This window comes from Ruditapes philippinarum, unplaced genomic scaffold (assembly GCF_026571515.1).
Source record: "Ruditapes philippinarum isolate M1 unplaced genomic scaffold, ASM2657151v2 ctg2889_1_1_1_1, whole genome shotgun sequence".
In the NCBI taxonomy this organism is placed as follows: domain Eukaryota; kingdom Metazoa; phylum Mollusca; class Bivalvia; order Venerida; family Veneridae; genus Ruditapes; species Ruditapes philippinarum.
In genome coordinates, this window is record NW_026861690.1 from 108393 (window position 1) to 135215 (window position 26823).

The 26823-nt window shown below is 31.7% G+C and overlaps 1 protein-coding gene across 1 annotated transcript in view; it reads left to right on the plus strand.

Annotated features, from left to right (window-relative positions):
• LOC132716527 (tyrosine-protein phosphatase non-receptor type 4-like) overlaps window positions 1–26823 on the plus strand; it is a 101783-nt gene that overhangs the window by 34592 nt on the left and 40368 nt on the right. The window contains exons 14-15 of the mRNA XM_060699824.1: window positions 1572–1640; window positions 6076–6330. Of these exons, the coding sequence (XP_060555807.1) occupies window positions 1572–1640; window positions 6076–6330 (324 nt within the window). The remainder of the gene's footprint in view (window positions 1–1571; window positions 1641–6075; window positions 6331–26823) is intronic.

Sequence of the window (26823 nt, forward strand, 5' to 3'; positions counted from 1 at the left end):
ACTTTGTTTGATTTTTTTTCACATTTTATTTTCAAATCTTAACAACATGGAATGAAATAACATGTTGTTTTCACATTAAATAATGTTAACACTTCACTTTATTAATTTTTTTTTGCACCTTAACATAATAGTGTTCCCATTTTCACCATTATTTATTTTTTTCTATATATTTTAACATTAATTTTTTTTCTATATATTTTAACATTAATATTTCATACAGTAAAGACCAAGGCTAAAAGTTGTAAATATGAGATTGCAAACTAGTTTCAGTATCAATACTAGAGTATGATTGGGCAAATGAATTTCTGTGCTAAAAATAGCAACCAATCTAGTGCATAGAAATAACAGGACTATATGATTGGCTAATTTTTAGTATTTTACCATAAAATACTAACCAATCCGATACATTATCAGAAAGTGACTTTATGATTAGTCAAGTTTTATTTCTGTGCCAAATATAACAACCAATCAGATGCATATTAATAATAGAAATTTATTTTTTGGTCAAGTATTTTTGTACTAAAAATAGCATCAAATCAGATGCATTCTCATAATGAGATTCTATGATTGGTCATACGGAACCATATTCATATGGAACTCTATTCTATGATTGGTCAAATGAATTTCTTGCCAAAAAATAACGCCCAATCATACATATAATTTCAAATTTCTTTCAAAACATCTTAAAGAATCATAGCATCACTGCTAAATTATAATGTGAAAAATCTGTATTGCATTGAACTCTAAATAAAATCTGTTTACAACCATTTAGCCCTTGGTCATGGTCATAGTTAATGTTGTTATTTCATGATTTTAAGAGTCTAGTAGTTAAGACTTTATTGTTTATAAGGCCTTTGTGATGTATTCTGTTAGGTTTTCTGTGATATTTCAAATTGATTTAATACTTGGATATTTTATAATGGTATCTCATATATACAACATTCAAATACACCAAAAAAATACACTTTATAGATGTCAGTATTGTACAGTAGTATTGTACAGTTTAATGACAGTAATTCTTTGTCAGCTTATTCATTAGCAGTATTGTCTAATTTTGAAATTATTTAATATATAACTGTAGTAATGGATTTGAATTTCTAAGATCCTATAAAAATGATGTCCTATTTTTATGAAATAAACATTCACAGGTAATTGTTTTTCTGCCGAATGTTTAAGTAGTGAGGTATTAAGTCATCATTGACCTTTCACTGAAAATCATTTAAAAATATAATATATGTAGGAATATGTCATCAAATATCAGTATGTGGAATTAAAAAACAAAAATAGATTACAAAATGTGGAATTAAAAAACCGTTACAGCATTTTTTTGTTGATTTTGTAGAATGATGCTAGACTATTAACACACCCCTAAAAGTTGCTTTGATGATTTCTAACCTTTGTTGCTTTGAGTGCTGTGTCCCCAGCTTTCAATTCCCCTCTTGTCAAATATTTGCACATTAAAATAACATGAAAAGCTATCTATGATACGTAACTCTTGAGTAACTAAAGTTGAAAATGCCTGTAAGAGTTGCATCCCTTGAATATACAAAAAAGACAAAAATTCCTTTCAGCGGTAGGACAGAGTTCCAAACCCTTGAGGAATCGAAACGCCGAGCGAAAATAGAGCGCTCATTCTGCAGGTGAGGCTTATCAGTATGGTACCTTATCATCATAGCACACGAGTATTGCATCCCCCCAGTCTTATAACAGCATTTCAATATTTAATGTCAATTTATTTTTTTTGCGTTTTATGCAAGTAGTGTTATTTCTTTAGCCTAGAGCCATATTTGTCTTTTCCATTATTTTGAATTATTTTTCTTTCCTTATTTTCTGTAACACATTCTTTTGTTCAATGCATGATCAGTATTTTTTTTTTCAATATAAACGCCCATTTACCTTCTTTTCATAAAACAATGCTTGAATGAAAATAAACACCTTTTTATTTACCCCAATTTCCCTGACCGACCTGGCTAAAAGTATAACCACAGTATAAAGCATAATGATTATTTGCCCTCTTGCATGACTTATTGGTTTACCTTCATATACCTTTGGCTCTTTATAGTCCTCAAGCAAAACAAATCTATCTATTCATGTGAAGAAGAAACAAACAAAAAACAACAAAAAACTTTAATCCTTTTATAAACATAAAATTTCCTGTCAACCTTCATATCTTATGCTTCATTTAAGGCAATTATAACCCCATTCTTCCACCTTCATATATTTAAAATATCCACTAGTCTTGAAAGCCTAACATAACTTGAATGAATGGACACCAGTGGCTGAGTACTAATTTTCCATTAGTTGATTGTAGAAAAAGCCATTATAAAGGAACGCTTTATTGCATCAGTCCATAAAAATAAGGTTATAATAAATGGCTGTATACTAGATTACCATTGGTCAGTTTCGAATACAAGAATGCTGTATTTCAGCCAATGAAAAGAAGGCTGTGAAAACAAATTGTTAATCATTGGTCAGTTTTGAATGTAGGGATGTTATATTTCAGCCAATGAAAATAAGTTGACTTAGAATTTACGTTAAAGTTTTTGTAATAGTTCAAATATTTTCAAAGTCCATTGACATATGGCTTTGAAACTTTGCACACTTGTTCACCATCATGACCCCAACCTGTAGACAGGAGGAGGTAACTCTAGCAAGCATTTTGACAGAATTATGCCCCTTTTTCGACTTAGAATTTACGTTACAGTTTTTGTAATAGTTCAAATATTTTCAAAGTCCATTGACATATGGCTTTGAAACTTTGCACACTTGTTCACCATCATGACCCCAACCTGTAAACAGGAGGAGAAAACTGTATCAAGCATTTTTTTTACTATCAAGCACTAAGAATAGTCGAGCGTTGCTGTCCTACCAACAGCTCTTGTTGAATACAGAAATGCTATGTTCCAACCAATGAAAAGAAGGCTGTGAAAACAAATTGCTGAGTTCTAGTTAACCATTGGTCAGTTTTGAATGAAGTAATGCTATATTTCATCTAATGAAAATAAAGCAATGAAAACAAATTGCTGAGTGCTAGTTTATCATTGGTCATTTCAAAAAACAGGAACGCCCTGTTCCAGCCAATGAAAATAAAGCAATGAAAACAAATAGCTGAGTGCTAGTTTACCATTGGTCAATTCTAAAAACAGGAATGTTGTGTTCCAGCAAATGAAAATTAAGCAATGAAAACAAATTGCTGAGTGCTAGTTTACCATTGGTCAATTCTAAAAACAGGAACGCTGTGTTCCAGCCAATGAAAATAAAGCAATGAAAACAAATAGCTGAGTGCTAGTTTACCATTGGTCAATTCTAAAAACAGGAACGCTGTGTTCCAGCCAATGAAAATAAAGCAATGAAAACAAATAGCTGAGTGCTAGTTTACCATTGGTCAATTCTAAAAACAGGAACGTTGTGTTCCAGCAAATGAAAATAAAGCAATGAAGACAAATTGCTGAGTGCTAGTTTACCATTGGTCAATTAACAAACAGGAATGCTGTTTCAACAAAAGACTCATCTGCATCTCAAATTTTATTTGAAATACTTACAAATATTTCTACGCTTATTCTTGCTGGATATTAGATTTTGTTTTAGGCTGCCCAATGACCAGAAGGTTGGGGTTGCTTTTTTTCCAAACTATTTGTTCTTAATATCTGTGGGTTCAAATTACACCGAGGACATTGATTTCTTTCAAGTTATCTTTTTCATAAGTTTTTATTTTATAAAGTTTTGTAAATCTTATTATCCTTTATAATGTTTTATGTTTCTTGTCTGTATTTTTTTGCTTCACTTTTGCTTCGGATAATATTTTATATTGTGTTTAAAGATTTAGTTTAGAGAATATAGTATGGTGTAAAAGGCCATATCACATTTTTGTTGGGTCTCTGTACAGTAGAGACTGCCTCGTAACAAACTTAATCTTAGTGTAGTTTAACATTTTACAGTACTGCATCCATCAATTGAGTTATTCAAATACAATTTTTTAAAATCTTTTTTCTGTTTCTTATATATTGGTTTGGAAACCATATTGAGTTGACAAGATTTTTTTTTAAAGAACTCTGTCATATTTAGGTTGATAAGACATTGTAAATGGGGGAGTACTCCAAATTTTCCATTTTTTGTAAGACACTGACTATTGATGAGGAGAAAAGGGGTAGGGATGGGGCAAGGTGGTTTTTTTGCAGTATAACAACAACTTTACTGATATAACACCAGTACTGGTATCTTGGAAACAGATTTGCTAGATGTTGATTAAGCTTTTTTAAAAATTTGAGCTTACATTACAAAATGTAGAATGTTTCAATTTCAGGGATCTTTTTGCCTATGATTTTACCTAATAGAGTGAAGATTTTTTTTTTTTTTGGTATATTTGTAAAGATTACATTCTCATTTCCTTATATTTGCAGTATAAATTTTTGTGTCCTTAATGTGTAAGAAAAAACATAAATATGTCAGTTACTTGTACTCCGGTTTCACTTTCAGATTATGAGCCAAAGTTCTACTTTTGTAAATTATGCATATCAGTTTTTTTCTTCTTTTGTATAGATAATATTAATAGAGTTAATTGAATTGATGAATAGATTATTAAGTCCATACATAATTAGCCTCTCTAACAATAAGTGATTTATAATCAAAATGCCAAGAAATTCAATGCAAGATATGATAGCATTATTCTTATTTTCAATATTCATTTTTTCCCTTATTCATTTCTACAGACCAGCCACTCAACACTGGCACAAAATAATAATATACTCCAGTATACAGATAATGTGCTCAACCACTGTTTTGACAAAATATACTGAATTTTACCTTTGGTATAATGTATAAGCCATGGCAATGAGAGAAAAAAGTTTTCAAATATGTTTTTTGAAACCTTGCGTAATGTAATTTTATAAAACTTGAGAAGAGTTACAGCCCCTGATCAGCATAGTTTATATAATTACTATGACGCAGTTCCTGATTATGATAACAAGTTTATTTTTTTATTTATTTTTTTTCAGAAGATTCTTTCTTTTCTTTTATTTGTTATCAGATGCCTGGTTTTGTTTGTTTTTTTATCCTTAACGAAAAGTTTTCAGCCACTAACACAGTTAACCCTTATCCTGCTGTTACAGAACAGTAATTAGCCTTTGCCAAACGGTTCAGAGCCTGGTCCATACAGATTGACCAAGCTCTATACTGTTGGCTGATAATCTGTACAAAAATTTAAATTGATAATGGACAAGATTTGAAAAAAGTTTATTTATGAAAATCTGCAGGTCAAAGGTTAATGGGTTGTCATGTCTGTAAATCAAGGGTTGACAGCAAAATTGTTGTAAGTGTGTCTTTATTTGATATAATTTACTACAGTTTTGCGGTTAACCCCTTGATTATTTTAATAGTGCATGTGCTGTATCTAGTCATGTAGATAATGATGTGATTTGGTCTCCATGGGTGAGTGGGTAAGGTTACTGACCTCAAATCACTTGGCCGATATAGATGTGGGTTAGAATCCCATAAAGGATGATAAATTCTGTTCTGCGAGAAGGCTGCCAGAGTGACAGTTGTCCTACCCAGCTGCCAGCTCCTGTGCCTGAAATAAATCATGGAGGGGCTTCTCGGGTTTTCCTTCATCAGTAAAGTTCTGAAGTCACATTCATATTAATGAAACCTTATGCAGCTATGCAATTGTGACTTTAAAGGCAATTAAAAAATGCTTGGCTTTTTAAAATGTCTGTTTCTAACAGAGGAAAGATATGTTCATGATTAATTATCTAAAGACAGTAGGCTTAACATTATTTGATGTATGTAACATAGGTAAATCTAAATATGTATTAAGCCTTTAGTGAAGATGAATATTATGACACTGAGTTCAAGTTGAGTCTTACTGTTTTATATTAATACATTTAGATAATATATGTACATCAAATATGTAAACTATTGTGAAAATTTTCGTTTTTAAGAACCTAACAATTTAAAAATAGAGAAGAGTTTCACTTGTTGATAAACCCAAATTGTCAGACTAAATATAATTGTTATACATTTTAATTGATTTATTTGAAAACTGTATCATTTTCTGTATAACTTATCTGTGCTATTCAGGTCACCGAGTAAAAGGTACGCACGGCGGACAGTCGGAGGAAATACAAGACATGTTATATTAGTAGAGAAAAACACTATTGACGGGTATAGAAATATACCTAAATCAAAAACATTTTCCGGCACGACCCAGAATTCAAGTCATCAGTCTTTTCATCGTTACGACGGCGTAAATCATCATCAGCGAGCAACATTACCACACGATTATAAGATCGGATCATCATCGCAAGGGTCGCTTCATTCAGAAAAATCTGACGAGTAAGTAACATTTCATTAGTTTTCCAGAAAATTTGCCTTGATGCCAAAATTTGTAATAAATGGCTTCTAAGTCAAAGTTTTGAAGATACGAGAATGGCCATCAAAATAAACTTCAGAAGTTAAACTTTGCTTATTATAAACTTCCCAGTTTATATTTAACAAAGACTTGGGTCCAAAGAAGAAAACATGTACAACATAATGACATGAATGAATAATGATTTAGAAATCTTAAACATTTTCTCTGAGGGTTTTCTGTTTTAGTTTTGAATTGATATTGTTATCCTCTTAAATTAACTATAGCCCCCCACTCAACTTCGTGTATTTTTCCTTTCCCCATCTACGTAGAAAAAATGAAAAAGAAAAATGAATAAAACATGACCAAGAACGAAACAACATTTCTCGAAAGTTAAGTCTAAATCTTTCATTCTGTAAAAGTGACGAAATAATAGAGTGCATTTAAGAAATATTGAAGCAATATTGGATATTTACGTGTGTTTGTTTGTGTGAAACACGGCAAAGCTCTTGAAAATCACCAAAATATGTATCAGATTTAAAAACCCTTCGCGGTAATAACTTGATTTCAAGAGAGTTTGTGTAAACATGGCAGTCAGTTAAATGCACATCATAAATTATGTAATATATTTCAACAAGCATGTTATACAACTAGAGAAAGATAATGGTTAAAAAGTTCTGTTCTTAACGATTTACAAGATTTAGCACAAACAAACAGATACCCCGTAATATAGTGATGTAGTGCCTACATGGGGAAGAGGCTTTTAAACCTGAGTTATTAGTCAATATCTAAAATGGCTTTTAGTGGTGACAGGAACAGTAACTTTGATTGTTTGAATTTGAATTTCTATTCTATCAATAAAGACTATCATGAAAACAGAGTTTCCAAGGTTTGGATTAACACCGTCAGTTCATTTGCAGTCTATATTGCATTTACATGTAAAAATAGTTTTTGTTGATTTTTTTTTACCTGCTATTAAAAGATATAAATATTATAATAAAATTGTTAAAATTTAGGCTATTTAAGTTCTATTTGGGGGTATTTGTCATCAAGGATTAATGATTTGTTACAGAAAATGTTAAAAAACGGTTATTTATTGAACAATGAATATGGTAACACCAACAAACATCACCATAGTTATTATGACTAATATGTAACCATTGCTATTAATTAGACAAAAAAACGGCAACCAGCGCAGAAAAAATGCCTAAAGTTCCGTTGCAGTATTAGATTCCCTTTTATTTATTGATAAATGAAAATTAAAGCACTTTGTTCAGGTCATTATAAAGGGAAACATTTAAACTACAGGGTTGATGTAATTACTGTATAATAATCCATATTTTCAACAAAAGGTTTTGTGTTTCTTTTCTGTGCAAACTTTTGTTTCGCTGATTTAGCTGATTTTTCCAACAGAAATCAATTTGTAAAAAAATTGCTAGGTCATGTATAAATGTATATCTATAAATATTTATGTGTTACTACTTAACTTCGGGAAGAGAATAGTTTGTGGTGAGGGACAGGTACCACAAAAGGTGATCATAGTAGTTAAGAAATGTAAGAAAAGGCTTTTAACCCTTTTGAGCTCGTCTTTTTTTTTCGAAGAAAAAAAGTAGAGTTATTGTTACAGTCATGTTGGCATTGCTGTTGCTGTCCGCAAACTTTAACCTTGATCATAACTTTTTAAGTTCTTGGTGTATTGTCTCCATACTGGGCCATAACAACCCTTAACACAAGACCTTCAAGTTAATCAGACTAAACTTGACCTTCATTCATAAATGGCCTTGACCTTCAAGGTCATATGTCTAAATTTTGCTTGTTACCTTGCTAGAATCAGACGTGATTTGCCTTTACCACCAATATGGTGTCAGGTCAGACAAAGTCTCATTAGACATTACTGTGGGTAGTTTTAATACTGAATTCCCCTCAGTTTTGAATGGACCGTTCCAAATTAAGGCAGTGCAAATCCATTTCACAAACAGTATAACAAGCCAAGTCAGAATTCACAGCTTGGCTCTTAGTGGCAAGTCACTATGGCTGCCATCATTATTATGTGAAATATCAGTTTGTACTTTCTAAATATTTGATTTCTGATACCCCAAAAATAGAATGTAATCAAAACTTATTATCTGGCCCAGTTTGAAAAACATGACAGAAATAGTGTTTTAATGTTTGTTAACTAAATTGAATTTTAAGATGAAATACAAATGTATTTGTCCATCTACTGTTGTTTGACTACGTTAGACTTAGCAAATAGTGAATTTATTTTCTCATTCATGATTATAAGATGATTGGACGCCTTTGAAGTTGGCTTAGTTTATGACAATTAATAGGGGGCTTGTTACAGTATAGCAGTATCACATTCCAAAAGTTCATTTAGTTACAAAAGTATTGCTGCAATTGCTTATACTGTGGTCGTTTTATTCTCTAAATTAAAACTTAATAATGTATTACAAATGAGTTCCACATTTTTCCTATTCTTCTCAGTATCACTAAGATCTGGTCGTGTAAAATAAGTAGCCAAGGAGGGTTTGTTTACATTATAATAATTTAGACCAGAATTTGAGAACCTTTTTCTTCTTTTTCTTTTCTCTTTTCCATTTTGATTTTTCTGAAGTAATTCTACAGTAGGTAAGATTATGTTAAGGTCAATATTTTATAGACCAGGCCTGGTGGTTTTGTTTTTGTTTCTTTTTGGTGGGGTTTTACATTGCACCAACCTGTACAGTATAGGTCATAATATGGCCACTTTCCAGCCATACAGGTGGAGAAAGACCTCAGTTGTGCTTTGATGCATTCTTTCAGGCATAAACAGGGACCTGAAAAGAACCACCGGTGTTCGATAAATGGGGTGGTTTGGTCTTTCTTTTGCTTGTCTTAAAGGTATAGTTGTTGGAATTGAGCTTTATGTCATACTATTTCAGACTCAGTATCATAAAAATCTATGTCTTTGGTATAGAGAATCCATTTTAGTTTGATTGTGTAAGAAGCTAAAAGCTTAATGGACACACTTTTTATCTGATCCTGGAATCAACCTGTAATAAGTGTAAAGTTTCTTGCTCAAGGAAACAAGACTTGCCCCTGCCGTAAGGTTTGAACCCATGTGGATAGCAGTCATTAGGTAATACAACTTCGACTCATTAACCACTTAGCTATGCTACCACTTCAAACTATATCATTTATCCATAGCATGAAAAATGGCCTTGTCTAAAAGTGTTTTTATTGGTTAATAATGAGAGATGGTTATTATTGTGACAGATCTAGAATTAAATGTGCCAACTGGCCTGATCCTTTACTGGCGGGGATAAAGGCTAATCACTCACCTATCCCAGCAGGTTAAGGGGGGAAAAATAAAGCCAATTATAGTAAAATGTGATATAAAGTTTCAAACAATTAAACATATTTCTTTCAAAAGTTAAGTATACTCTTTTTAGAAGATATTGTTTCTATGTAAATAATGGGGTTATTTTTATTACTGAAATTTGAGAGTGTCATGTTGAGATGAAAAATAGTTTTTTTTCTGTTAAAAGGATCATTAAAGTTTGAATAATTATTCAGATAGTAAAATTGTTGAAAAATAATTATTTCTGAAATTGATTTTCTCTAAAATTCAAGGATTAACCTTCAAATGAAAATCAATTTTATATTTAATAAAGTGTTTAATGAACTGTCATAAATGTCTGTAAAAGATTTTTTAATGGAGTAATCTTTGTGGAAATGGCAGTTTGACCTTCAGTTTGACCTTTTACTAAATAATGGGTGGGTGGGGTTAATTGAATATTAAATGTGACAGTTACAGTGACAGTTTGACTGTTCTACTTGATACCAGTGATGGTTTGGTTGTTGGGGTAACATGCATTGTGTATTTTCTTAATCAAAATAAGCCTAATTACAGGCAAATGTGTAAGAAAGGTTTAATTACAGGTACATGTATCAAAAATGGGTTGATTACTGGTAAATTCACCATATAATTTGAAAATTGGCTTGACTTAGTGCGAAGGTTATATTTCAGGTGCATTGGCCTTGAGTCTTATTAACATGAGGCATTACTTAAATATAGTCATTTATCATAGCAGAAAATGGCTTGTCAAAATGTTTTATGTTAATAATGAAGATGTTATTATGTGGACTATCTAGAATAGATGTGCGACTGGCCGATAAATTTATGCAGTGACTAAAGGCTATCACTCACCTATGATAAAGCTAATTCACTCACCTATGATAAGGCTAATCACTCACCTATCCGCAGTTTAAGGCGGAAAAAGTAAAGCCATTCTATTTAAATGTGATAAAAGTTTTTCAACAATTAACATATTTTTTAAAATAAGTATGCTCTTTTTCAGCAGCGACATTGTTTCATGTAAATAATGGGGTGTATTTATTACTGAAAGTTGAGAGTGCTCATGTTTGAGATGAAATAGTTTTCTGTTAAAAGGGATCATTGAGTTGAATAATCCCTATCTCCAAGTAAAATTTTGAAATCATTATTCTAAAGTTTCCTAAAAAAGGTCCTCAAAGAAAGATCGATTTAAGGGTAATGCTATAAATGCTGAAAAGCCTTTTTACTAGTAATCTTTCTTGAAAGAGTTGCAGGCCTTTTGAAATAGTTTGAATGGAAATTAAATACAGTTCAAAATACTGATTCTACTTGATAGCAGATGTTTGGACGTTGCCCGGGTAACATTGCCATTGGTATTATCTTAAGCAAAATTTAAGCCTATTCAGCATTGCTGTTAAGAGGCTATGGTGTATCAACATGTTGGTGATTACCTAATTTCATCTTAGATTTGAAATGCATTTTAGTCAGTTTATCTGTCAGGTTTAATGCAGTATTTGAATCTATGCTTACAGAATGCTTTTAGAATAAAATGGCCATGTTTCTTCCATATCTAGCATGGGTAAAAGTGTTAACAAGGAAAGGTGTGATTTACCTAATTACCACTTTCATCCGGGTACTTACAGACTGACCTACCTTTGATAAAATTGCTGTATTCTAAAAACAGGGATGAGCAAGTCGGTTGGGGGGGTGGCTTAAATTATTCTAGTATCTTTTGTTATGGGTTAAATAGTCGTTTTTAAATGAGTCATCACGACATTTGGATTGGATAAGTCCTCTTAATTCTTACTGATAGCCATGGAATTACAGCACCAGTTCTCTTTAAAGTTCATGCCATTGTATTCCCAGAGTATTTCCATTCCATTACCAGAAAGATATTTTATATGCAGATCAGTGTAATTCCATATTGATTCCAGGTTTTACTTAAATAGTATTGTCATTTAAAGTCTGTATTTTTGTAAGTTTGTTGTCAGTGAGTTGTCAGTTTTTTGCCAATTTTTTTTTTGTAAGGGAACTTTTATAATATTATTAACAAGCAATTACTTTTCAATAAAATTTCTTCTCTTTGAGATTTTTGCCTGTCACTGTTATAATAAAGTACATGCCAACTATTTAACAACAGTTATGATTGTAATTTCTATTAGCCCACTATAATTTTGAATACTTTTATTCATGTAATCCTTTTCTACTCATTGTCAGCTTATTCTATAAACATACTATATTCAAGATAGAAAAGAAATACATGATCATCACAAAAGACGATGTTTTTTCTCTATTTTTCTTTTATTTAGAACATTTTTACATGAAATATAGCCGCATGGTTCTGTAAGTAACAAAAGATATGCATGGGACAGTAGGTGTCAATTCTTTAGATAAATACGGTGAATATTTAATCGACACTTATACATACTGAATTAAGAGGATCTGATATTTTAGCCAGTAAATGTAATGCTTTGAAGTTTCAAATTTCAATTGATTTCTTATATCAACAATTGTGAAAACTTAAGATTCCTGTTTTCATTAGGTGTTTTACACCTAATTTGGTATGTATCTTGCCGTAAAGATCACGCTGATATTAGACTTAAACAATGCGAGATTAAGAAATTGTTATGGTTAACAAGTGCCTTGTTTTGATATGGTCAATTTGCTTGTTTATGTACGGTCGGTTTAATGCCATATTTCAACAGTATTGTAATGATGTAACATTTTAAATGATATTTTCTGAGTCACTGTGCTTCGTAAATCAGACTTTCTTCTTATTGTTAACTACTGTCCATATGTGATTGGCTGATGATTCAGAGAATGAATTTTAAAATGACCAATGAGATTATTCCATTGTAATAAGTTATCAAGCAAATGTTTACATCTGCTTTTCCAGACGTGCTTATTATAATATAATTTGAACCAGATAATGATATTAACCTAAAGTTATAAGTACTATATCAATAAAGGCTTGATACTACTATCTGAAGATTTCTTGGGCCAGTAACACATGAAAATCACCATATAAGCTTGACAACTCACAACTCAGTTCACAAAAAAAAAGGAAAAGAAATAATGTAGGCTGGCACATCATGGTCCTTTTTCTCAAATAAGACTGAAAAATCACCGTAACGTATTAATTTAATTCCATAAATTGACAGTGTTGTTGTAAATCATAGCCCGATTTCCCATAACAAGGAGGAAGTTTGTGAAAATTGTATTTAAATTAAGTTGCCTACCCGTTGTTGATAAAACTAAATATGTAACATTATGACTAATACTATACTGTAGAATAAAGAGGAGCTTATATTATTTGAAGTATTTTTATATGGACATATTGCAGGTAGTTGAAGTTATAATACACCAGGATAGATAAGGGTAATCAAAGATTTTATCTTTGAAGAACTGTTGAACTATCAGATAAGACTGACCCAAGCTTACAAAGGTCATACTTGATTGGCATACTAAAATCTCACGTTATTGATCCAATTACTCAATTTTAAAACAGTATTTTCATGCATCGATTGCTCCAGTAATGTCTTTTGTTCTACAGGTATGGTAAATTATTTATATTTGAAGTTTAATAATGTTTATTAAATTGAATACAAAATGATTCTTTGAAATATTTCGAGACCTTGGGAGTCAGATAATGTGTATGTCTGATAATTTTATCAGGCTGCAGCCTACCTGTTTAAGCTAAATTAGCAGAGCATTGGATAAGTAATCCAGGGGTCCCTGGTTCGAGCCTCGGGCCAAGCCTTATTCATGAGCGTTAATCAAATGTACACATTATGTAATAGAGCTAGAAACAGGAGATTTACAAACGATGAAAGATTTACAAACATTAAAAGAAAGATTTACAAACAATAAACAACATAAAATTCAGCAATAATAGTAGAGGATAGCCATGCTGTCCAATTGCCCCTTAAGTGAATGTACAATTATATCACATTTATAGGCACGTCAGTGAGCATTGAGTTATTAAAAAATACCATAATACCATAGCCATGTAAGTGTTAATTGAACTTTTCTGACCTTTTTCATTACTTTATTTCTTTGACACTAAACTGGACTTTCTGTTTTTGATATAAGATTTATTGATTACTTATTTACTCAATTCATAATAGTTTGATTGATAGGTGTTTTTAAATTAATATATGAATGATTTATAGATATATTAATACCACCCGCAAATTTGACAATATCTGTGTGAAAACTACCACCCTCGGCTTTTTTTATGTTTTTTCAAATTTTTGAAATTTCACGATGAAATTTAATTGTTCATTTTTATTATATTTAATAAGCCACCGTGATATTGATTTCACTTTATTAATGGAAATATAGAAAAACAATTTATGCTTCAGTCATTTTTCTTTAGTTTATGTTAACATTACTTATAAATTACACTGCATTGTGAAATTTAGAAAGAAAGATAAATTTTTTGTCATTATCAAAATTCAGGACTCTTATTTGTTGAAGATTAATAATATTTTTCATTTTATACATTATACTTATGTGAATGGCTTTCATAAAAAAATAATTCCCTTAAGTGACATTTATTATCATAAGAACCCAATAAAAGTTTTTATTACTGTTAAAATTAGAAAAATATTGAAAGTAAAACATGACGTTTCAGTGCTTTTATTGACTAAATTATTTTTAATATAAATGTTTTTACTTTAATTTATTTTTAAAAGTAAAGGGGATTAAGGTTTGAGCGCCAATGGCTTATACCACTAGTGCAGAGCCAGGCCAGTCTGCACATTCATGCCTTTTGAATGAGGCGCAGTTTAGTTGGTTTCTCTGTTTCACTGTACCGTTATAATTGTATTTGAATTCCCCTAAACTATAATTTATGATACTGGGGTATTTCGTGGCTGAGTGGTTAAGATCATTGACTACAAATCACTTGTCCATCACCCTTGTTGGTCCGAATCCCAACAGGGTTTTTGCATTACTTCCTGTGAGAAATCCATCCAGCTAGCATACTGAACGTCCATGGTAACCTGCTTGGGTACCCATTTGTGTCTGAAATAATGCATGAAGTGGCATCTAAGGTCTTCCTCCACCAGTAAAGCTGGAATGTTACCATACAATCTTTTCAGTGTGGGTGTGGCATAAAACCTACGCAAACAAAGTGTTTGAGACAACTTCAGACAAATTTAAAAACAAAAATATGACAGTAAAGCTGGAACTGAATGCCTATATATATATACTAGCTTTGCTTGGCATACAACAAGAACAACATTAACATGGCATTAAAAAGTATAGCTTAAAAATTACAAGTTATTAACAGAATGTAAGTTATAGCCCTTTGACTAATGTAACTAAGAGTTGTGGTTCTTTGGTAGGTATTGCGTTATTTCATACAGTAGTAGTTGTGTGCTAAATTTACCTTAATAATTGTATTTAAATTTCATGCATCTTTGCATTGGTTAAGATCTTTTTGAAATTATTAAGTGCAGCATGGTGACACATTCTTCATTGAATACTCAGTTATGCTTTTGTGAAATGGGCAAAAAAAAAAAATTGAATCGGCAACAATTAGGTTATGATAATTAGGTAAAATGTATAACAAAATATAGTTACTATTTCTAGAGTTGCTATAGAATTAAGACTAATTATGAATTATTATCCATAGATTATATATTAAGATATTATATATCATAATTTTTACATGTCATAATTGTAGTAGAGTTGTTTTTAATAGCCCATTGATCAGTAGTATTTAAAATATCCAGGTAATTTTTCTACAATTTTTGTTTTCTCTGTTATCGTAGCTGGGCCTATGGTAATTATAGTTTGAAGAAAATACAATCGATAGAAACTAAAGCTGTTGGCATGTGAGGGAAAAACGAAATGTTTATCGTAAAGTTTCATAAAAATCAGTTGAATTGATTTGGAAGCATTTGCCACTTACACAGTTATTAAGACAGGAATGGGCCAATGATATAGCTGCCATAATTACTCAATAATAGGCATATGATTAAGTTCATATTAATTTTATTTTAGTTTAATTGTGTAAAAAGTCAAAATTAGCTTATAGACACAACTTGAATCTTTACTGTGAACCAACCAGTACTGAGCAGTGAGTGTAAAGTTTCTTGCTTAAGGAAACAACAGCGTGCATGGCATTATGAATATTTGCAGCCAGCGATCCTTCAGTTACAAGTCTTAAGCCTTAACTACTCTGGTCATACCGCCATCTGCAAGGCATCTAATTGTAATCTTTTACTTCCATTCAGCTAGTTTAATATTCCTATCCTGTGTTGTGAAGAAAAAAATCCCCCTCAAAACCCAGTACAGGTACTTGCACTGCAAACTGTGATTTAAAGCAGGAATCTTGCATATTTGACAGCCAAGGCCTCCTTAAAATTGATTAAATTCAACATGGCAAAATTTTTTTTTCTCAAATTGAGTAAGGAAATATTTGAAAGAAGAAGAAAAAAATTCGTAAGTTTGATAAGTTAAAATGAGATAAAATTATGAATGTAAGGGTGCTTGATTCAGCCAATATTATTTTTACTCTTATCTCAAAAGCTGTTGGATAATGAACTTTATGAGTCTTATGGAGTATTAGTTAAGTAAATATTGTCAGTGTACTTACTGTTATTCAGTCTCCATATGTAACACTTTAAAAAGTACATGGAAAATTTATAGTGTTGTTTGAGTAATGTCAAGTTTTCGATTTTTAATGCTATTTTTGTCTGTTTGGCACTTATGTTTTAAAAACATAGATTGATATTTAAAACATGACTTAATATTGAGCATTTTTTTAGAGACTTCATTCTGGCCCAGTTACTGGATAGGTTTTAGAGTATGCTTAAGCCAAACAGTGAGACTAAAAAAAGTGATGGAGCACCACACTAAATATAACTGTATTCTGGTATATACCGGACAAGGTGCTTGTATGATTAAATGCTAATATCTCGCCTTTTCACTGGCCGAAATGCACATAAAGATGCCTAATTCATCTCTTTACACGCATAAATGAAAAATGTAAGAATCTGTGAAAAAAGCCGTACTTTTCTACTTTGTGATCATGATTTTTGCAAGCATTTAGAGGTACGGCTTCGACACAGTAGTGAGTTAAATCCTAAGCCTAAAGATGACATTATGTGAAGCTCAACTCAGAAATTGCTTATGTCTATAATATCACAGCTCTAACGCTGTTGAGAACTCTTTGAAAATTTGCATAACAACTACAAATATATGGAAAATCAAAAAAATAGTTTTTTTGCGATGTTCAAGAGAATGTAGGGGGCATTACGGCTGTCGATAATCTATAGGAAACTACTTGATGCGAACATGTTTTCTAACATAAATATATGACACTCGGCCCAGTCATCAGTTTGTTTATGACTAAACTTATTGACTTTACGACAAAATACCCAAAGCCATTGTTGGTTTAATCAATTGATTAGCTGGCAGATGAACCAATTTTCACTTGGGCAGAGGTTATTTAAAAAAAAATTATTTTTGTAAAATTTGCTTAATTCAAATTTTTTTATGTAAATCTTTGATTTAGTTATGAGAGTATGTGCTAGATGCCATATTAAAAGAGGGGGAAAATTTTGTAATGAAGTGATGATCTATTATCTATGAGTTTGCCACGCTAACTAAATTGTTCTAAAATGCCTTCTTTTCGCATCTGGTCTGAGTAACTTATCTTAAATTGAATAAAAAATATATGAGTTTTTATTAACCAGGTTTTCAACGAAAACCGGGTTATTGTAATGCCGAAGTCGGCGGGCGGGCAGGCGGGCGGGCGGGTGTCAACTTTTGGTTTCCGCTCAATAACTTTAGTTTGCTTTGGCCTATTGACACCAAACTTGGTGTATGGATAGCTAATATCAAGGGGCAGGTTGGGATTGCTACCCAGGTGTCTGTGATCAAGGTCAAGGTCACTGTTACTAAAAATAGAAATTCAGTTTCCGCTCAATAACTTGAGTTTGCTTTGGCCTATTGACACCAAACTTGGTGTATGGATAGCTTATATCAAGAGGCAGCTTGGGATTGCTACCCAGGTGTCTGTGATCAAGGTCAAGGTCACTGTTACTAAAAATAGAAATTCAGTTTCCGCTCAATAACTTGAGTTTGATTTGGCCTATTGACACCAAACTTGGTGTATGGATAGCTTATATCAAGAGGCAGCTTGGGATTGCTACTAAGGTGTCTGTGGTCAAGGTCACTGTTACTAAAAATAGAAATTCAGTTTTGGCTCAATAACTTGAGTTTGCTTTGGCCTATTGAGACCAAACTTGGTGTATGGATAGCTTATATCAAGAGGCAGCTTGGGATTGCTACCCAGGTGTCTGTGATCAAGGTCAAGGTCACTGTTACTAAAAATAGAAATTCAGTTTCCGCTCAATAACTTGAGTTTGCTTTGGCCTATTGACACCAAACTTGGTGTTTGGATAGCTTATATCAAGAGGCAGCTTGGGATTGCTACCCAGGTGTCTGTGATCAAAGTCAAGGTCAATGTTACTAAAAATAGAAATTCAGTTTCTGCTCAATAACTCGAGTTTGCTTTGGCCTATTGACACCAAACTTGGTGTATGGATAGCTTATATCAAGAGGCAGCTTGGGATTGCTACCCAGGTGTCTGTGATCAAGGTCAAGGTCACTGTTACTAAAAATAGAAATTCAGTTTCTGCTCAATAACTCGAGTTTGCTTTGGCCTTTTGACACCAAACTTGATGAATGGGTAGCTTATATAAAGAGGCAGCTTGGGATTGCTACCCAGGTGTCTGTGATCAAGGTTAATGTATTTAGTTTTCATGTTATAACTTGAGTTTGCTTTGACCTTTTGACAATAAACTTGCTGAGTGGCAGCTTTGGATTGCTACTTTGATATCTGGGAGCAAGTTCAAGGTCATTTGCTTACAATAGAATTTTCAGCTTCTACTCATTAACTTCAGTGTACTTTGACCTATTGATTGCTGTCACATCAAAATTTGGTCGTTGAAAACCTGGTTTTCATCGCATTGCGGCGCTTCTTGTATTATTTGATAAAGTATATTGGTGCTACAAGGAAATTCCATGTGGTCATTTATTCAGTACATATGTATTTAAAAGATGCTTGATCCTTTCTTGCCCATGTTTTGGTATTGGTATAAAATTGGAAAGTCCTGCATTATAACCTTCTAATATGGGTAGATGTCCTCTTATTTAGACTCCATAGCATTTTTCTGATTGAAGGAGTGCTGCTTACTAAAACATTAATTTTTGTTATGTACAAATCAATAAAGATCATTATACATGTATTGAGTTACATGCATTATGGGTAATATTTTTCAATTTGTTAAATAACATGACATGTATATAGCAAGATCATCGGGGTTCTGGTGGGGATGTTAATAGGGGTGGTTTTGGGCGTATCTCTGGCAGATTTTTGAAGGTCGCTTGTGACTAAGAATCAGTTTGTAGCAAACTTTCACAGCCAAATATGAGCTAGAATCCCTGTCGGGGATGATAAAAAACTTTGAGGCAACTGTCTAGTGTGTTTAAGTAAATTACGAACCCTACAATTATAATCGCCACCTCAAGGTTTTATATAGCACAGGTTACGTCTCCTTCAAATTATGCTCCTTTGAATTATGCGGCAGCAGTTTAGTGTACAAGCATGGTCGAACTTGATGTTTAAACTTTATATATTATGATAGTCTGATTAAAACTGTCTGGTCTTTATTTATATATATTTATGGAAAGGTTTTAATAGCAAAGTTGAAAGTACTCTTAAAGTTTTCCCCTCAACATATTTTTATAGATTATAAAAAGTACAAAGCGTAAACTTTCCTATTAAATATACATCTGTATGAAGTATGCTATGTTATAGTATGAATAGGTCTCCTTCTGTTCATACAAATTTCTGTTTTATATATTGGTATGAACTGTTTAATAATTGAAATGTTATAACAATGAAACAAAAGCTCAGTATTTATGATGTGTGACGTTACCTTCTTTTCACAGGAGTTGGATTATTTCAATTAAATGACATGGCTATATGAAACCCTTCATTTGCGACACAATATCGTCGGAATTATATGAAACGAGAGTAGTTATGTTAAATATACATGACTACTTATTACAGTGGTCGAATAATTAAAGGGAAGAAATCAAAGCAAATAAATAAAAAATAAAAAAATAACAGGGTAAAATAAAGAAATAAAAAATATACTATGTTAAAATTATTTATAAGCTAGGGAAAATCAATTTCATGTTTTACAGTTTATTGTTTGAATTGTATTGTATATACACTTTAATGGGAGAAAATTTAAAAGCTATTGTTGAAAGTTTGAAAATTAATATTCTGCTGGAATGTACAAAATTTCATTTGTTGAAAAAAAGTCACCCCTATTGTCTACTGATTTGAAATTACGATAATGGATTTTAAAAAGTCCAGACTTGTCAAAAGTAGTTGACCCGTTGATCCTGTTAAAGATAAATAGACTCAACCATACAGGTGTATTTAATTGTTCCAATCTGTAATGGATTAGTCCACTTTAGAAGAAGAATGGGGGCAGATTATGGATCAGATAGATATTGGTTAAAGTTTTCACCAGTGATTTTTACCAATATGGATCCATGATTTTGAATGACTTGAAAGGCCTATATATGTCATATTTATATATACGGGTGGAATAAACAGGACCCCGTTTAACAGTTTTACCGATTGTCATGTTTATTAGAGTAAACAAAATAATGGGGAAAAAAATTTGTAACAAAGTATCATGGAGATAAACATCGTGAAATGACAGTTCATTTGATTTTATGGTCGTTTTCATGCTTAATGGATTTATGAGTGCAAAGAATTTAATGAAGAAGTGAAAGAAGGATTTTTATATACCGGATATATGAATGGAAATTGAAAAGTAAAAAATTAACAGGAAAGAAGAAGAAAAAAGTTTTATTTTCGTGATTTTAGGACACATAATTATGTGAATGTAAATGTCATTTGGTGTTGTTTTTTTAATTTTAAAAAAGGAGCTTAGTTAACTTTAAATGCTGATATGAAAATTGAAAATACTTATATGTTAAGTTTATTTCTGGCATGTAAACAACACTATAAAAAAATGAATTTAAGCAACAAATATAGCAAACAGAGATTATATTTTCACTTAGTCATATTTTAAATGTTATCAGTGTGGAAGGGTGTCTTTTTTTTTTTTCGTTTTTCAACAAATGTTAAACACGTAGGATTTAAAAAAATTAAAGAGAGGATTTAGAAGAGAGAATATTTCTATGTTATGTAAACAAATAACAGTGGATTCTAGTCTCAAAAATCTTAGAGTGATCGTGAAAAAAACGGGTCTTGGAGTTACATGGGTAAAGGAGCAAGTCTTATTTGCGGCAGGTCAGTACAAAAACAAACTATTTCATATTACTGTGGGGGGGGGGTATGTTTTCATGTCATATAGTAGTACATGTTTTGAAATTATTGACATTAATAAAGAAGTCAAAATGGAGGTCGAATATTGATATGTAAGGATTGGATGTGGAAGGAGCGTCACTTTCTTTTTTGTTTAAATGATAATTGGTTTTAATAATCCATTGATCTTAAATATTTTAAAGGTTCTTTAATGAAAAAATTTACATCTCTTATAAAAAAAAAAATGTGAAAAATCATGATTAAAAAAAATGCTGCAATGTGAAAGAAATTAATTACTTTATTCATTCCAAATTTTTCAGGGATTTGAAAGACACAATGGATTTAAAGTAGAAAACATACAATTAGTTCTGTTATAAAGGCCCACAATTCCTTTGATCAAAATTGACAATGTAATATAATAGGGAGGCCATTTACACACTTTTTACCTTTAATAGTGGTTTTAGTACATTAAAATGAGAAAAATATTCTAATGTATATTGGATGGGTGGGGAAAAGACATTTACATGGTACTCCTACATGCTGCATGCTGCCAAATCTTTTTTCTACATTTGTATTTTTAACCTTTACCTGCTAAATATTTGAAATAGACTTGTCCATCATTCAATTGGGACAAAACCATTCATCCATTTTAGGGGAAATTACAAAATTTGTACTGACTGAATTATAGCAAATATTGCAGACTATGATCTTCCCATTCTTGGTTTGAACTGATTGAATCGGTTACACCCAGCAGGCTTCTTATTAAGAGTAAAGAATGGCAATCAATTCATTCTTTTATTTGACTTTTGATTTTAGCCGTGTCGTGACAAAACCAACATAGTGCGTTCGCGACCAGCATGGATCCAGACCAGTCTGCGCATCTGCACAGTCTGATCAGGATCCATGCTGTTTGCTATCAGTTTCTCTACTTGTAATAGGGTTGGTAAGCGAACAGCATGGATCCTGATCAGACTTAAAATTAAAAAAAGAAGGCCTGAATTTATTTTATTTTTGAGTTGCAATAAATTATATTAAAACAGTCTGATGGCCAAAAGCATTATGATCATTTGCAATTCACAGACAATTATTACATCAGAAGGAACATTTACCGCATCTGAACAGGTTAAGATTTTCACAATTTTCTGGTTTTGGTAAAAAAAATTATGGTTATCTACTGGTTTTGGTCAAGAATATATGGAATTAAATCTACCAGTTTTGTTAAAAAAAATTTACCTTCTTCTGTCTATTTAAATGCTTTGTTTAGTCATGTTGCTTAATTATCATACAGATACGAAATTGATAAGCTTTATATTACCATCTTACATGGATTTATTCGGTATGTTATATTAAAAAAGATATATATATATTATAGACATATTACTTATTGCGTACAATATCTGTCTGTTTATCTAACCATATTATATTTGGTAACAATGTATGCCAACATCCGTAAAATGTCTTCCCTCGCCCATGGCCATGAATTTATAATTAAAAGCCGAGGTGAACAGCAACAAGGTTCATTTCGAATCCAATTTACATATAATTATTGTACAGTATAGTATGTCTTAACTTAAGATACATGTACTGGTCATTAAAATTTTATCAAGTAATGTTATATATGGGACCATTGAGCTAATAATTTAAAGCAGCCAATTATACCAAGACTGGAATTGTGCATACCAACTTTCCAGTATTATAAACCCTTTACCATGCTAAATATTTGAAATGAACTTGTCCATCCTTCAGTCTGGACAAGTCCATTCATCATTTTAAGGGAAAATTTTAATAATAATTATTAACTTTTTCGTGATCAGTTCAGACCACGTTGTTTGATCTTGGTCAGCACTATGACTAATGGCATGGAGAGATTTTAAAGTCATGGCCACTTTTTGTAAAGACTTGGTCAAACTTATGTCATTATAAACCTGTATGACAGTACGGTTCAATCAGCTATGACTTAAACTTTTAGAGGCCCTATATGCCCTGAAACTCATATATTGTAAAAATCCCTGCTTTAAGATCCCGGCTTTAAGATCGCCTCACACTGCAAGTTCATTTGATATTCCCAAATTGTTTTGGTACCAAAACAAAAGTACGGCATGGACATGGCACAGTGCTTGAACAGACAGGCTTAATTTCCCAGCCATCTTTGCTGTTTTGCCCGGCTTCGGTTTTTTTGCTGGACCTCGTTTTTTTGCTAGGGGTGTCAGGCAAGGGAGAGGGGAGGTTAGTTGTTTATCAAAATACTGGTTTATTTAGTGTCAAGTGTCTTGTTGTCATTTATTTACATTTTGACTTTTTTAAATTGTTAAAAATTTAGAAAATTTAATTTTTGTCTCGGTTTCAAAAGTGGCAATCATTTACATTTTTTTGTGTCATTTCTGTAAGTGTGTAACAAAGGTATTGAGAAGGGGATGTAATATTTGATCGGCAAATATTCAATCAATGATCTAGTACTTAAAACCCTGTTGAAAGTGGGAAACTTTACAATAGGACCTGTTTGCTAAAGTCATTAGCATATAGGATCAAATGGATAGAAAACCAACACAACTTTATTCTTACTAAATGTTTGATTAAAGGCGAAGAAGGACAGCTTAGTTTTGATAAAAGCGTCAGAGAAATTTCATATTAGGGTAAAAGTGTGAATTTTGTCCGTTTTAAACAATTGAGTTAAGTATAGGCCCGTTTTGAAGCTTAATTTTTTAGAAAAAAAATATTGAGTTTAATTTTATTCTATCTGCGATTTATTGATTTTATTTTCAATGTTAAACATTTTGATTTATTTAACTTATTTAGAAAATAACTACAGTATCTTATATAAGAGGAACACTCGACAATGTCGGATTAAGTTAAAAAAAATTATTCAAAACCTACTTGTTTTGAGTATGCACTACCCTTTTTCAACTTATTTAGAAAAAAAATCGCAATAGAATATAACCCATAGATCTGTCATGTGTATATGTAACTAAATTTTATACATTGAATTCATAGATTAGAGCCTTGATTTTGAGGTTTATATATTTTAATTCTACATATTGTACACACAGGAGAGGTATTTGATAGCACTTGAGGTGTTTTAAACTGTTATTTATATCTGTAATTTATTGATTAGATATTGAAACCTTTTGTCTTGACCCCCAGCATTGAACTATTTATTCTTCGTGAAATTCGGCCCCGATTTTGTAGTATGTATAATATTCTGTCTTGCACGTAAATTTGTATTATTCTCAGAGATATAAGGTTTTCGTACTCCTGCAGTATTCTCCGTGAATTTTGGCCCCGCTTTGAAGTAAAGCTGGAAAGTCACAATATTGTCCTTAATGTGTCTGTGTGACTTAAATAAAAACAACCATAAAATAACCCCCATCCACACAATCCCCCTGCCCCGCCCCAAAGGAAAAAATTTGTTGCATGAGTTACATGTTGATTAGGTTAGAGCTCTTGGTGACAAATTTACTTATGAGTACTTACTTCAAAAATCCTTCACAGCTGTAGGTTCAAACTTGTAATGCGGATTGTTTTGGAAAAAATCTGTGGAATGAGATAAAGTAGGACACGTTTGGAGGTAGCTTATCCAGAGGAATTGAGTGAAGAAAAGGCATTGTTCAGATTCAATGGTATTGAAAGGTTTGAATGTGTACTTGTATGTTCTCATAAGAAACTTTGATTCCGGTTTAAAGACTGTATGATAAAAACAAGAAAATAAAAGAAAGGAAACAAGATAGGAATGTCATCAAATTTTAACAAGTATTTCATACCATTAAAGAGCATGTTACAGTTTGAATTATGATTTAATCCAGACCATTAAAACTTGCAAGTTTTGAAATAAGTGATAGATTTATTGTATCTGCCTGAATAGAAGGGTAAGTTTATGACATAGAATTAAGGTAAATTAGAATTTCACTTTGTCACTGATCGCCGTCTCTGAATATGATTGTACCATATTAGGCAACAGTGTCATAACTGGCCAATTTGTATTATTTAGTTACAGTAATATTGCCTTAAACCGTCAAAAATATTATCATAGGATATAAAGAAGTGAAGGTCTCTATATAGGTGTTCCTTCATTAAAGTTGTCAAAAAATTGAAACGTTTGCTAACACTTAAAAGTATTTAAAAGAGATGATCTGTTGAAAAAGCACGTAATAAGAACGATTTAATTTGAGAAGGTCAGGAATATCCCCCTAGATTATTGGAATTAGTTGTAAGATAAGAAAAAGAAATATGCAAATCAGTTACAATCAGTCAACTTAACAAAATTTGATATGCTTTACAAGACCCGAAAAAAATCAAACTTATATTATAAAACTGAGATTTGATACAATGATACGTTGTATGATAACAAAATGGTTTATTTTTGGGGAATTGGCCAATCTTGGCAGAGACGGTCTCTCTTTAAAAAAAAGTTATCTTACTGCTGTTATTGCTACAGGTCTTCTACATGTATATGTTGTCCTTATTTAAGAATGCATTTATTCCACTGGTATGGCTGTAATTATTTTCTTTCGTTATAAGTTTTTAAAAAAAATTATACACTTGTTCGTCAGAATTTCTTTTTTCTTATTTTAATCACTGCACATGAGCCCTAATCTCCAAAATCATACCTGAAGTAATTTACAGACTCGGGGCATTTGGGGATTTCCCTCTGACTGCAGAGATTGAATTAAGAAGAATTATGAGTCAAACCATTCCTTTCTGGAATGGAAAGTTTTTAGCTTTTGCCACCACTATAGAGACAGGCCGTCCTTCACTTCTGTACAGTCTGACCAGGCTTAATATATTCAGCAGATCAACTTAGATTTTCATCTTGATATCCCCAAAAATTGTTAATGGACAGTTCCCAAATACTAAATTGAAGCTGGACAAAGATATTGATTTTTAAGAAATTTAGAAGGTTAAAGCATTCAGACATTACCAAAACTGTAACTAAAACAAAATGTCAAACATTTCCCTCCCACTTCAATACACCTGCTATACGGTAATTTATGTTTTGAAATTTTAAAAGTATAGTAGAATGGACATTCCACGATATCGTTGTAAGCTTATCTTATTGTTTAAAATGAAAAACGAAAAGAAATAAAGAGTAAGAACTTTCACAGAGTAATTCAACTGACAACTTAAAAGACAAATTTGTAAATATAATTGAATTTTGAGTAATTGATTTATCACGTTATTGTATCTTTCATATTGAGAAAGCAAATAGAATGGAGATATTTCAATATTATTGGAATGTGTCGCAAGTTGTCGTAACACACGAATGTTTGATCAATGCTAGGGCACTGGGAGAACAAACATTACCGGATACAGCATTATTCCGTTCCTAAACAATCCATATGGTTTAATGGGATATTCCACATTTTGTATGGTTAAGTACACGTGTGATGAAAAATTAGATTTTGAATAATAAATGGTTTTGCTGCAACTGTACTATTAATAACAGATCTTTACAATTTCTTCATTCATGTTTGTTTTTTTTTACCAATTTTGATGACTGATATTGGGCATATTCCCAATTCCATTAAGTATTATTTTTCCCCAATTTACACGAGAAAATTCACAATAAAAGGAACTAAAAAAAGAGTAAAATTATTGTCATTTTGTACATGTCATTTAAGTGCACTGTGCAATAGAAAAATTGTGATCCTGTATTCCTTATTGTAATATGTGCTTAAATAATATGACTGAAATATAAAAGAAGTTTAATTAAATATATAATTGATTTCTGTGACTGTCTTATTTTGATGTTTACAATTTATTGTCAGTTTTTTCCCAATTTGTCTAAAACATTGTAAA